This window comes from Anomaloglossus baeobatrachus, chromosome 2 (genome assembly GCF_048569485.1).
Source record: "Anomaloglossus baeobatrachus isolate aAnoBae1 chromosome 2, aAnoBae1.hap1, whole genome shotgun sequence".
Classification (NCBI taxonomy): Eukaryota; Metazoa; Chordata; class Amphibia; order Anura; family Aromobatidae; genus Anomaloglossus; species Anomaloglossus baeobatrachus.
The window spans coordinates 648,245,016-648,260,125 of NC_134354.1; the positions used below are offsets into that span (position 1 = coordinate 648,245,016).

At 46.6% G+C, this 15,110-nt stretch overlaps 1 protein-coding gene across 1 annotated transcript in view; it reads right to left on the reverse strand.

The window, feature by feature from the left end:
- CDK2 (cyclin dependent kinase 2) overlaps positions 1-15,110 on the reverse strand; it is an 82,793-nt gene that overhangs the window by 23,011 nt on the left and 44,672 nt on the right. The window contains 1 exon segment of the mRNA XM_075334433.1: positions 2,598-2,801. Coding sequence (XP_075190548.1) covers positions 2,598-2,801 — 204 coding nt within the window.

A 15,110-nucleotide genomic window follows, 5' to 3' on the forward strand; every position in this document is an offset into this window, starting at 1 on the left:
CTGTTACAGACCTGTGCAGAGCATTAGCTGGGAACAAAAGTCGCGGTCTGACATTGCTCCAAACTTTCTTTATTGATATAAAAGTGAAAGCTACCATTCCAGCAATTTTTCCATTAACTAAGCTGACTTGCCATCAATGAATACTGTAGCAGTATAACATGTTTGATCGTTCTTAGCTGCATTTATATATGTTTTACCTTTCATTACAGGCAGCCGTCTCACATCATTCCTAGTCCAGTACATCTGCTGTTTCAACAGGAGATCAGTCTACAACTTCCTTTGACATACAGCATTCCATAATATCCTGTCAAATTCCCCCTGGCACTTCTCAATCCCCCTCCTCATCCCAACCTCCTCCTTATTTGTCTGGACCACACCCATTCAGATAAAGATATAATTTCTTCCTTCTATAAGAGAGCAGTAATAAGGCCAGAGTCACACTTGCGTATGACTCGACGAGTCTCGCATCATATTCACCGGGGGTGGCCGCACACTCTATAGCCAGGAGCTTCTCAGCTGCATGTATTTCTATGCAGCTGACCCGCTCCTGTCCGCGAGTGTGCGGTCGCTCTGGGTGATGCCGATAAGAGACTCGTCGAGTCATACGCAAGTGTGACTCTGATCTAAGTAAGATGAGCCTGTACAATGATTAGATGTAGTTAGTATGCTTCTCTTATTCATGGTGTCAGTCTATATGTATAGATCCTGTGGGTAGGCTCCAGTGTATGCCTATGCAAACGGATTCAAACTGCCTCCTGGCTTTCTGGTTTAGGGTATCTGCACACACTAAAAAAGGGAGCCAACCACCAGGAATTTCCCATATAAAGTAGTAATGGCAGTCTCATACTTGCACTAATATGGTGATTAAAATCATACCTTCACTTTTCAGATTGGATCTTTGATTGCGGAGAAAAAAAAAAGGTCATGAAAGGTCCAGAAATTGGAGCTCTCTGACTGACGTGTGCAGCGGGGCGGGCCTTTGTGGGTCGGTTCCTCTGTGTAAATTCCTCCTTTAAATAAATATGTCAAAAAGACTGACCCGCACATTCAACAGGTGTGAACAGATGCTAGCTGAAAACACAATATAAACAAACAACTACAAAAATATATACAGCTGCACTCTAAAATGCTAACAATGAATAAGGGAACTCTGGTATTGCATTACTGCTATAGGAATATTTGAAGAAGAGAAAAAAAAAAAAAAAAAAAAAAAAAAAAAGATACTTAGCTTATGTATTGGCCAATGCATGTGAACCCAGTAAACAACGGCAAGGTGATCTCTAATATACCATGACCCCAACTTAAATGCCTCTATTTTGGTTAAAAACCTACATGTCTGGGCAGAAAGGATGTGTGGGTCAGTCTTTTTAATATACTTGTAGTGCAGTTCTTTCTGCCTTAGCACCCTGCCCAGGAACCAGGCTGTGTACATCCTCCTTTATAGTTGAATCTCTTCTGCCCAGACATGCACGTTTTAAACCAAGATAGAGGCATTTAAGTTAGGGTCCTGGTATACTTGAGAATACCTTGCTGTTGGTGACCGAGCTCAGATGCATTGGCCAATACATAAGCCAAGTATCTCTTTTTTTCAAATATTCTGATAGCAGTAATACAATACCAGAGTTCCCCTATTTATTGATAGCATTCTAGAGTACAGCTGTATGTATTTTGTAGTTAAACGCCTCCTCTGGTGTCCTCCTGGCTTGCCCCTTTTCTTTATTTAAATTCTGCGCTGCGCCACCATTTCTGCTGTTGGCGGCACGTGCGCATTGCTAGAGTAATGAAAAGTAATGATGTATTCATTAAAATAGCGCCGGAGTCAGTGCATGCGCTTACCGAGATCTTTGGCACCATTTTATTGAAGTCACTGTGGAGAAGACTATGAGCAGCATTGGCAGATGCTCAGATTTATTTTTTTTTAATCTGCACATGCGCTGACTCCGGCACCGTTTAAACGAAGACATCAGTACTCTAGCAATGCGCATGTGCTGCCAACAGTGGCGCAGAGAAAAATTTAAAGAAAAAGAGCAAGACAGGAGTACACCGGATAGGAATTTACACAGAGGACCTGACCCACAAAGACCCGCCCTGACAGCACACATCAGTCAAAGAATGCACCAATTTATGGACCTTCATGAACCTTTTTATCTGCAATCAAAAATCCAATCTGAAAAGTGAAGACATTATTTTAATCACCATACTTAGTGCCATACATTATATGGAAAATCCTGGTGGTTAGTTCCCTTTAAGTATTTGGTGCAGAAATTTCTTCACCATTTATGTATCTCTTGGCAGAAAAAATGCAGCGTCAAAAAGGCGCCATTTACATGCAGATATAACGTTAATATGGTCTTGTACTATGTAGGCAAAAGCAAATGTCTGCTCTGGATATGTATGTGCAGGTTTCAAAGAATCCAGGACAGACTGCAGCAATTATAACTTCTGCTTGTACTGCACATGGAGTATGCAGATTAGACGAGTACAAGCTAGCATTATATAAGTTATACTATGTCCTGAATGTCACATTGTACAAGTTATTTTAAAATACAGTAGAATTATAATCTCCATAAAAAATACACAACTGATGACAGACTTACAGCCAAAATATCTCTACCATGGTCATCCAGCGGTGGTACCACTTTGCATAATTCTTGTCGAGCCCATTTGGGGAATGTGGACTTATAGTCTGGCATAGTAGTAACTCCTGGCCATGTAGTCTCATCAGGCGTTCCCAATGTTCGGAAAATACGGAAGAGTTGATCAATTTCAGAGTCCCCGGGGAACAGAGCTCTTCGTGTTATCTAAGGGGAGAAAAAAAAAAAAAGAAAAACTCTTAAAAGTATCATGCATTTACATTATACATTACTATAGCAGCCACTAAAAGACCAATCAATTGCTTGATTAGACAGGCTGCATTTCCCATGTACACAGACCTTTAGTTAATGCGATTGTTCTGTGTTCTAAAGGGCGCTTTACACCCTGCAACATTGCTAGCGATAGCACCCGCCCCTGTCGGTGTGATATGTGGTGATCTCTGCCGTAGAGAACATTATCGCTACGGCAGCGTCACACGCACATACCTGTTCTGCGACGTCACTCTGGCCGGCGAACCGCCTTTCTAAGGGGGCGGTTTGTGCAGCATCACAGCGACGTCACACGGCAGCCGTCCAATAGCAGAGGAGGGGCGGAGATGAGCTGCCGGAACATGCCGCCCACCTCCTTCCTTCCGCATTGCCGGTGGACGCCGGTAAGGAGATATTCGTCGTTCCTGCAGTGTCACACAAAGCGATGTGTGCTGCCGCAGGAACGACGAACATCGTACCTGCAGCAGCAACGATATTAAGGAAAGGAGTGACGTGTCAACGAGCAACAATTTTTCACATTTTTGTGCTCGTTGATCGTCGCTCCTAGGTGTCACACGCTGCGATGTCGGTAACGGCGCCGGATGTGCGTCACTAACGATGTGACCCCGACGATATATCGTTACCGATATCGCAGCATGTAAATCACCCTTTAGACTGTCATTGTTTTCAGTAGCACACGTCTGGTTTAAAGAAGACAATGTGCTGCCGTGATCGGTGATTTTTAATCAAGCTTAAAAATTATTTCACCTGAAAAAGCTTTTTTTGCTCATTTCTTAGGCGATTGTCAATCTGTTTCACATTGGCTGATTATTGGAAAAGAAGAGTATCTGGAACGCTAGTTCTTAATAATGGACCAGTTTATATGCACAGGGAGTATTCTAAAGATAAAGCATGGAAGCATGACTACCACACCTCAGGAATCGCCAACTTGTGGGTGCGTTATGTCTGGTCTGCGGCTATCAGCTAGACCTGGTACTGAAGTACCAAGCTGACAAACCGTTCTACAGTTAATGACTTGTGTGAAGTGGGATTTTCTTATTCTTGCGTTTTTTATGGAATGAACATTTTTTAAAGACTTTCTAATAAATCTGGATTTTATGGAATTTGGATGCTGGATCATTTCCCTATCTGTAGATCATGGCATCTGTTTGTCACTCTGTTAATCTGGCCTCCTGATGATCCCACTCGGAGAAACGCGTTGAGGCAATTTGAGGCAACCTGAGGATCATGTATCTGGCAGTATAAGTGATGAGTACCCCTGTCTTAGTACTATGCACCATTAATAAGCACAGGCACTTTATTCATTTAAATGCTGTTACAATATATCAATGCATTTCAGTAAAGCTACCTGTTTAAATTTGATACATACATATACTATGCACTTTAAGTCCTCAGCACAGGCACTTTATATATGTATGATTTGTTGTTAGGGTGCATTAGGGCCCTCTCAGGGGCAGCCCTCGTGGAGTGGGGGTACCATATTGTATTGTGTATTACCAGGGTGCCGACCCCTGCGTGAGGTAGGGGGGTAGTTAGGAGATTGATATTAGGGTTTATGTTCTGACTACGCAAACCCATCTCCCACCCAACCTCTGCAAAAGCACCTGCCCCTCCCTGACCCTACTAAATTATTATTGTGAGAATTAGGGCACGAGGCAATTTGAGGCATACACTATCCTTTTTTAAGCATATCTCACTGGCTATCCTTACTGAGCACTTTTTGCACTTATTATTAGATTTGAGCACCTTTTATACCTGCCATTAGGGTATTCTAAGGCAGGCTAAGGATAGCCGTCGAGGAGTGGGGGTGCCATATCGTTTTTCTTTAGGGTGCCAACCCCCGCGTGAGGTAGTGGACAGGAGGGAGGTCTATTTTTAGGGCTTTATCTTTAACCCCTTAACGACCCATGATGTACTGAGTACGTCATGGATCGTGTGAGGTTAATCCCCGTCCCCCTGTCGTGGGCAGGCCGCGGCGATCCGCGCACATATTAGCTGTTTTCAACAGCTGACATGTGTGCCTGCTAGTCGTGGGTGGAATCGCTTCCACCCGCGACTATTAACCCTCTACATCTCGCTGACAAAGTCTGGCAGCGAGATATATATATGCGCCGCCATTACAGTGACTTACCCCACCCCTATCGGAAGTCACGTGACATGATCACGTGACTTTCGGTGGATGCCATGGTAGCACAGGGTCATATGTTGGCTACAGGCGTCATCACGAGTCACTTCCTCTCAATGCCGGAATACAGCCAGCATTGAAAGTAAAGCACCATATCTGCAGTTCTCAGCTCTGTAGCTGTGATCTGGAGATATGGCAGAGCGATCAGATTGCTGATCGCTATAACCCCCTAGGGGGACTAGTAAAGTAAAATAAAATTAAAAAAAAAATTAAAAAAAATAAAAAAACCTAAAAAAGTTCAAATCACCACCCTTTCATCCCATTGAAAATTAAAGGGTTAAAAAAATAAAAAAAAATACACACATATTTGGTATCGCCGCATTCAGAAATGCCCGATCAAAATATACAATCAACTAATCTGCTTGGTAAAACGGCGTAGTAGCAAAAAAATTCCAAACTCTAAAATTACGTTTTTGGTCATCGCAAAATTTGCGCAAAATGCAGTAACAGGCGATCAAAACGTAGCATCTGGGGAAAAATGTTACAGTTAAAGTCAGCTCGAGACGTAAAAAATAAGCTGAGCCATAAAATGAGAGCCAAAATGAGAACGCTACGGGTTTCAGAAAATGGCGCAAAACGTGCGCCCCTTTTTTTTTTGGACAAGCTTGTGAATTTTTTTAACCCCTAAAATACAAGTAAACCTATACATGTTTGGTGTCTACAAACTCGCACCGACCTCAGGCATCACATCAACTCATCGGTTTTACCATATAGTGAACACCGTGAATAAAATATCCCAAAAACTATTGTGCGATCACCTTTTTTTTGCAATTTTTCCGCACTTTTAATTTTTTTGCCGTTTTTTGCCGGGTTTTTTTGCCGTTTTCCAGTACACTATATGGTAAAACTTTTGGTTTCATTTAAAAGTACAACTCGTCCCACAAAAAACAAGCCCTCACATGGCAAGATTGACAGAAAAAATAAAAATGTTACGGCTCTCGGAAGAGAGGAAAAAAAACGAACGGAAAAACGCAAAATGCCCAGGGGGCTGAAGGGGTTAACCCTCCTCCCTTTTCCACCTGTGCACATTAGGTTAGTATTGTGTGTCTTTTTGATGTTTTAAGAGATTCTAATAAAATTGATGATATTAAGGGTTAATATACCATTTGGTTTTCAAAACCTTCCCATCATTTCCTCCTCCTATAAAAATTTTAAGTCTGAAAATTGCAAAATTGTGTAACAAATTTTTGCCAAATATCCTATATAGTCACAAATAAATGCAAAAAAATATTCTAAAAATTTACCACTATCATGACATACAATGTCAGGAAAAAAACTTTGGAACACTTCGATGGATCACAGTTTTCTGAGTTATAACCCGATATACTGACACTCGTCAGAATCGAAAAACATTGGTCTGGTCATGAAGGTGAAAACAGGCTTTGTGGTGAAGGGGTTACAAGAGGTACTTCTGCATAATGGCAATGAATAGCCATCTGCTCCTCTTGCTTATGCAGCAAGTCTGAAAGAAACATGAAAATATGACCCTTGTGCTGTCAAAAATCCATTCCAAAACCTACAAGTGAAATATTTGTGGTGATTTGAAAGTAATAGCCTTGATGCTTGGTTAGCCGATCGGCCATACAATGCCTTTTTTTCCCATTTGCAAATTGGACAGCAGAGACCGCAAAAACCATTCCACAAAAAACAAAACAGTGGCCACCAAGAATCCGTTAAACTCCTGGAAGAAAGAATGTCCTGCATCAACGTCTGGTAGCTTCAGAAAAAAAGTTTTCCTTCTGCCACTCCACATAAAACTTGGGCTAAAGAAATTTGTCAAGGTGATGGATCGGGATGGTGAGGGTTTTTCGTACCTCAGAAAAAAGTTTCCACAAATCAGAGAAGCCAAGATCATGGCCGGAATTTTCTTGGGGCCACAAATAAGGGAAATTATGGGAGTCATTCAAAAATATAGTGCTGAACTTACTTGGCATCAATAAATCATCAAACTATAGAGCTCTTGTGTATTCTTTGTACTCAGTTTACCTTATCGCAGTGAATGGACACATCCGGAGGCTCATCTAGATACTATTTTCTGATGTAAAGAGGAAAACTCTACCAAACAGAGTGATAAGCAGAGCAAACTTCTGTAATATAGGCCCCTTTACACACTGAGACTTTCTAGCGTTCCCACCAGCGATCCCAACCTGGCAGGGATCGCTACAAAGTCTCTGGTGAGTCGCTGGTGAGCTGTCAAACAGGCAGACCTGGCCAACGACGCAACAGCGATCCGGACCGGCAGAACGACCTAGCTAGTCATTGGGGACGTTGTAAAGCAGCTTTTTGAAAGGGAAGTCGCTAACGAAGTCGCTGTAAAGTCCCCTTTACACACTGAGGCTTTCTAGCGATCATGCTGCACAGCGGGAAACAAAAGGACCAAAGAATGGTCCTGAACGATTTGTAGCGATCAGCAACTTCACAGCAGGGGCCAGGTCGCTGATGTGTTTCACACACTGCAATGTCGCTGGGGAGGTCGCTATTACGTCACAAAACCGGTGACGTTACAGCGATGTCGTTTGCGATGTTGCAGTGTGTAAAGCCACCTTATGAGCTTGGCCTAAAGTAAATAGTCCACCTTCTTAAAGAAGAACATTGGTCAGTGCTTTGTTTTTCTGATACAGCGCTCTAAAGCCCGCAGCCACAATCAGTGTAAGCTTGTGTGCATTTACCTTATTAATGATGACCTGTCAACACACCTGATACACCCATTATTGTAAATACTTGTATTCTGCTAAAAATTAGTTTGGATGACATACAACCTCCTTTTGATAATGTCCACACATTTGGTTTGACACCGAAGTAGTTGGCTTACTTGAGGGTCAGCCACACAATATGTCATGTATTTGTTGGCGCTAAAGTAACAATAAATTTTATATTAATATTCATTTTATATTAACTGTATTTGCCCACTGTCTAGTAGATAGTATGCCACGAAGAATACAAATTAGTTCTGTGGGCACATTTTGTATCACCATCTGCTTCAAAATTTATGGATGCCATAAATATTACTGAGGTATCACTTCTACAATACGAGGCTCTGCAGAGCCGCCTTCTGTTGGATACTGAAGTACTATTTTATTAACCCCTTAACGACCTTGGACGTACTGAGTACGTCATGGTGACATGGTGCTAAAGGACCCATGACGTACTCAGTACGTCCTGGCGAAATCGCGGTCCCGGAGCCCCGGGGAGTGAAATTTATTTACTTAAACGGTGGATTCGGGAAGGAGGGGACCTCTGCCTGACGTCAGGAGGGGTGGTGCCTCCTCCCCGAACCTACAGAGGCTGTGATTGGCTGACGAACGCCGCTCAGCCAATTACAGCCACTGTAATGTTCCAGCCATTGAAAATGGCTGGAACATTGAAATCCAGCCCTGATCAGTGCTGCTGTAGCACTGGCCATTGGCTGGAGCTGGGTGATCGATGCTTCACCCGCCCCCAGCTCTGATTGGAGAGACCGGTCTTGTGACCGCTCTCTCCAATCAATGTGGATCTGCGGCCTGTGACCGTCCCTGGAAGCCGAAGCTCTGCGGGTGCCCATCGGTAAGTTGCTGCCCCCGCTCGCCCGCCCCTGTCCCAGCCGCTCGCCCGCCCGCCCGCCCCTGTCCCAGCCGCTCGCCCGCCCCTGTCCCAGCCGCTCGCCCGCCCCTGTCCCAGCCGCTCGCCCGCCCCTGTCCCAGCCGCTCGCCCGCCCGCCCCTGTCCCAGCCGCTCGCCCGCCCGCCCCTGTCCCAGCCGCCGCTCCGATCCACCGCTGTCCCGGCCGCCGCTCCGATCCACCGCTGTCCCGGCCGCCGCTCCGATCCACCGCTGTCCCGGCCGCCGCTCCGATCCACCGCTGTCCCGGCCGCCGCTCCGATCCACCGCTGTCCCGGCCGCCGCTCCGATCCACCGCTGTCCCGGCCGCCGCTCCGATCCACCGCTGTCCCGGCCGCCGCTCCGATCCACCGCTGTCCCGGCCGCCGCTCCGATCCACCGCTGTCCCGGCCGCCGCTCCGATCCACCGCTGTCCCCGCCGCCGCTCCGATCCACCGCTGTCCCGGCCGCCGCTCCGATCCACCGCTGTCCCGGCCGCCGCTCCGATCCACCGCTGTCCCCGCCGCCGCTCCGATCCACCGCTGTCCCCGCCGCCGCTCCGATCCACCGCTGTCCCGGCCGCCGCTCCGATCCACCGCTGTCCCGGCCGCCGCTCCGATCCACCGCTGTCCCCGCCGCCGCTCCGATCCACCGCTGTCCCCGCCGCCGCTCCGATCCACCGCTGTCCCCGCCGCCGCTCCGATCCACCGCTGTCCCGGCCGCCGCTCCGATCCACCGCTGTCCCTGCCGCCGCTCCGATCCACCGCTGTCCCGGCCGCCGCTCCGATCCACCGCTGTCCCGGCCGCCGCTCCGATCCACCGCTGTCCCGGCCGCCGCTCCGATCCACCGCTGTCCCGGCCGCCGCTCCGATCCACCGCTGTCCCGGCCGCCGCTCCGATCCACCGCTGTCCCGGCCGCCGCTCCGATCCACCGCTGTCCCGGCCGCCGCTCCGATCCACATGTGGGGGGAGGGTGGCTTGCAGTGCTCCACATGTGGGGGGAGGGTGGCTTGCAGTGCTCCACATGTGGGGGGAGGGTGGCTTGCAGTGCTCCACATGTGGGGGGAGGGTGGCTTGCAGTGCTCCACATGTGGGGGGAGGGTGGCTTGCAGTGCTCCACATGTGGGGGGGAGGGTGGCTTGCAGTGCTCCACATGTGGGGGGAGGGTGGCTTGCAGTGCTCCACATGTGGGGGGGAGGGTGGCTTGCAGCACATGTGGGGGGGGAGGGTGGCTTGCAGCACATGTGGGGGGAGGGTGGCTTGCAGTGCTCCACATGTGGGGGGAGGGTGGCTTGCAGTGCTCCACATGTGGGGGGAGGATGGCTTGCAGTGCTCCACATGTGGGGGGGAGGGTGGCTTGCAGTGCTCCACATGTGGGGGGGAGGGTGGCTTGCAGTGCTCCACATGTGGGGGGGAGGGTGGCTTGCAGCACATGTGGGGGGGGGAGGGTGGCTTGCAGCACATGTGGGGGGGGAGGGTGGCTTGCAGTGCTGCAAGCCACCCTCCCCCCACATGTGCTGCAAGCCACCCTCCCCCCCCCCACATGTGCTGCAAGCCACCCTCCCCCCCCCCCCACATGTGCTGCAAGCCACCCTCCCCCCTCCCCCCTCCATGTTCTGGGGCCCCCCCTCCTCCATGAGCCATCTCTCTCTCCCATCAGACTCTGCCCCCCTCCCCGATCTGCTGCCTGCTCTCTCCCATCCTCTTCATCTACTGCCCCCTCTCACCCTCCTCAATCTGTTGCCTCCTTCATCTGCTGCCTCTTCTGTCTGCTGTGATCCTGCTGCCTAGATCCATCCTGTAAGGTAGGTATCCCCATCTCACCTCCCCCCCCCCCCATCCTCTGCCGCTCCTCCACCCGCTGCGCCATTTCCCATCATCCATCCGTTGCGCCCTTTCCCATCCTCTGCCGCTCCTCCATCCGCTGCGCCATTTCCCATCTTCCATCCGCTGCGCCCTTTCCCATCCTCTGCCGCTCCTCCATCCGCTGCGCACTTTCCCATCTTCCATCCGCTGCGCCCTTTCTCATCTGCCGCCCCGCCCTCTCGCATCGCATTATCCAGCGCAGTTGCTCGCTTCCAGACTGGAGTGGATGATGCGATGCGAGACTCGTGCATTGCTCTCACGTTTGGCACTGGTCTTAGTGGCAGGCGCTCATATTTTTTTTTTTTTTATTCATTTTTTTTTTTTTTTTTACTGATGTCTGTATTTTTTATTTCGCCAAACTAATTTTTTTGTATGGGGGGGGGGGGTCTAGTTTCCAAAATGGGATCACATGTGGGGGAGCTCCATTGTTTAGGCACCTCAGGGGGTCTCCAAATGCAACATGGCGTCTGCTAATAATTCCAACCAATTTTACTGTGAAATGGCGCTCCTTCTCTTCTGAGCCCCGCCGTATGCCCAAACAATTGATTTCCACCACATATGAGGTACCTGTGTACTCAGGAGAAATTGCACAATACATTTTATGGTGCATTTTTTCCTGATACCCTTGTGAAAAAAAAGCTACCTGTTTGAAAAAACAATTTTGTGGTAAAAAAAATAATAAAATATTTTCACGGCTGAACATTACAAACGTTTGTGAAGCCTCCAGGGGTTCAAAGTGCTCACTAAATAGCTAGATAAATTCCATGAGGGGTCTAGTTTCCAAAATGGGATCACATGTGGGGGAGCTCCATTGTTTAGGCACTTCAGGGGGGTCTCCAAATGCAACATGGCGTCCGCTAATAATTCCAACCAATTTTGCTGTGAAATGGCGCTCCTTGCCTGCCGAGTCCTGCTGTGTGCCCAAACATTTGATTTCCACCACATATGGGGTATCTGCGTACTCAGGAGAAAATGCACAATACATTTTATGGTGCACTTTTTCCTGATACCGTTGTGATAAAAAAAGCTACCTGGTTGAAGCAACAGTTTTGTGGTAAAAAAATTTTTTTTTCTTTTCACGGCTCAACGTTATAAACTTCTGTGAAGCCCCCAGGGGATCAAAGTGCACATCAAACATCTAGAAAAAATATTTGAGGGGTCTAGTTTCCAAAATGGGGTCACTTGTGGGGGAGGTCCATTGTTTAGGCACCTCAGGGAGTCTTCAAACCCGACATGGCGTCCGCTAATGAGTGCAGCTAATTTTGCACTCAAAAATTCAAATGGCGCTCCTTGCCTTCCGAGTCCTGCCGTGTGCCCAAACATTTGATTTCCACCACATATGGCGTATCTGCGTACTCAGGAGAAAATGCACAATACATTTTATGGTGCATTTTTTCCTGATACCGTTGTGATAAAAAAAGCTACCTGGTTGAAGCAACAGTTTTGTGGTAAAAAAAATTTTTTTTCTTTTCACGGCTCAACGTTATAAACTTCTGTGAAGCCCCCAGGGGTTCAAAGTGCACATCAAACATCTAGAAAAAATATTTGAGGGGTCTAGTTTCCAAAATGGGGTCACTTGTGGGGGAGCTACATTGTTTAGGCACCTCAGGGAGTCTTCAAACCCGACATGGCGTCCGCTAATGAGTGCAGCTAATTTTGCGTTCAAAAATTCAAATGGTGCTCCTTGCCTTCCGAGTCCTGCTGTGTGCCCAAACATTTGATTTCCACCACATATGAGGTATCTGCGTACTCAGGAGAAAATGCACAATACATTTTATGATGCATTTTTCCTGATACCCTTGTGAAAATACTAATTTTTATGGCTAAAGTAACATTTTTGTGTTAAAAAAGTAAAATTTTCATTTTTTCGTCTACATTGCTTTGGTTGCTGTGAAGCTCCTAAAGGGTTAATAAACTTCTTGGATGTGGTTTTGAGCAGAGTGAGGGGTGCAGATTTTAGAATGGGGTCACTTTTGGGTATTTTCTGTCGCCTAGGTTTCTCAAATCACTCCAAATGTGATGTGGTACCTAAAAAATTTTTTTATGTAAATTTTGTTGGAAAAATGAGAAATTGCTGATGAACTTTGAACCCTTCTAACTTCCTAACGGAATTTTTTTTTTTTTCAAAAATTGCGCTGGTGTAAAGCAGACAAGTGGGAAATGTTATTATTTAGTAACTATTTTGTGTGACCTATCTCTCAGATTTATGGGCATAAAATTTGAAATTTTGAAAATTGCGAAATTTTCAAAATTTTCGCCAAATTTCCGAAATTTTTACAAATTAACGTAAAACATATCGGCCTAAATTTACTACTGACATGAAGCACAATATGTCACGAAAAAACAATCTCAGAATCGCCAGGATCCGTTGAAGTGTTCCAGAGTTATAACCTGTCAAAGTGACACTGGTCAAAATTGCAAAAAATGGCCGGGTCTTTAAGGTGAAAACAGGCTGGGGGCTGAAGGGGTTAAGACCAGCGTTTTTGTCACCGGTCTTGAGGAGGAGGGCATGATGGAATCAGACGCTCCCAGTTCCTGAAAAGGTACATGCCTTTTCATAAGTCAGGAACATCCGACAAGCGCCCCTGTACGCTATGCCAGATATTGTACACCAGTTCTTGACTGGTGTAAAATTTCTGGACTAAGTAATGCCCCAACTCATCAGAAATGAGTCGAGCCCCTACCCAGCTCTATCCATTTTTTTTGCAGAGATGGGGAAAACTGGAGTGAAAATAACCCCAAAATAAATTGACAAATTTTCAGAGTTTGTGCCATAATTTTGCAAAGCACCAAAATTCTGGTGAAATTGCTTTGAGACCAGCTGAAGCACCAGACAGGTGCGAAACGGCCGCCGTCGTCTTTGGACGTGTGTAGCGTCCGCTCCCTCCCCTCCACTCCATGCACTTGTAACCTGCACGAATAAAACAACAAAACTTGCACAAGCAGCAACTGGTGAGTGCCTGATGTTTTTTCCTTTTTTACGGCTTTGATGAATTGGGTCCTTCATCTATTGCCATGAACCACTGGCACACAGTTTGCCATGTACATGAATCCTTTGGCATTTAGACCCTTCAAAAATTTGGTGTACAAGAAATCAAACAGGCTATTTGGAAAACTCACTGCTTCTAATTTGTTGCTACATTATGATCCAGTTGTGATCCTAAATGAGGCTCTCCATAAGGCTATGTCCCGTATCCATAGACCGTTGCAGAAAAATAAGACAAGGTCCGATAACAGGGAATAAAAAAATATTTCTTGCAAAGTATAATTTGTGGTACATGTAATTTTTTTTGCCCATTCAGCTTTTTCTACATAGGTAAAATGATCAGGCCATTATGTACAAGTTTCAGAGGAGATTTTAAGTCCATTATTTCAGTAAAAGGACGACGAAGATTAAATAGTCATGATCACGAGAAGCATAGATGTTTGCAGGGATAGAAACGGTGTCTTTACCTCCAGATGGATTTTAAATCTGAAATCACAGGGTCCATTAGGTCTCAACGATAAAAATGATTTGTCGGTATTTTTATAAGATATCTTTCTTATGTATTGCATTTTAATTGATTTTTGTATTCCACTGAATCATGTGTTCAATTGATTAGTCTGATGTGTTTGTATTACTCACCTATAGGGGTTGTTTGTCTTTCTTCACTATGTAAGGAGGTGGTAGAGTTCCTAAACCTGAAGACATCAACAATGTTCTAATGTGTACCTGCATGGAGTGTGATAAGAATATACTTCATGGTAACTTAACAGAAGACTTAGGCTATGTGCGCACTTACCGGATTTTGCCGCGGATTTTCCGCAGAGTTGCTGCATGTTTCGCTGCAGAAAATGTTCATAACATCTCTGCAGTGAATCACCAGCAAATCCTATGGAGAAAAAAAATCCTGTGCGCACTAGGCGGAATTTGACAGCTGCATGTTTTGCTGCGGGAATCCCGCAGCAAAAACAAGTGCATGTCACTTCTTTTCCGCACATCGCTGCGGGATTTCACTCCATTGACTCCAATGTTAATCATGAAATCCCGCAGGGAATAACGCAGGCAGCAAATTCTGTGCGGTTCACTGCGTTTTCCTGCGTTGTTCCCTGCGGTATTTCGCGGTTTACCTCCGGTAATGTACATCGCTTGTCTGCGGTTTGCAGGGAAGTGATGTCATTACAGGAAGAGGAAGCGGAGCAGAGAGTAAACACACACACATCACAGACATAGAACACAGACACAGACACATAGAACACACATAGAAAGAAAACGGAAATATAGAAAAACAAAGAACGTGGGCTCCGCTGCATATTTATCTTCCAGCCGAGGTAAGCACACAGCGGCGGCCCGGTATTCTCAGGCTGGGGAGGGAGAGGGGCAGGGTTAATGTCCCCCGCCTCACTCCCCCTCCGGCAGCCGAGAATATCAGCCGCAGCTGCCCCGGCACTGTCGCATTCATTATGCGGCAGCACCGGCGTGTCCTCGGCTCTTCTTGCCACCGTGTAGCAGTGGCAGCAAGGTAATACAAGGGGTTAATGGTGGTGGGGGACCACCGCCATTAACTCCAGGCTTGATCATGGCAGCGTCTATGTGACAGCTGACAATCAACCCGTAAGTAAAGTGAAAAAAACACAGAC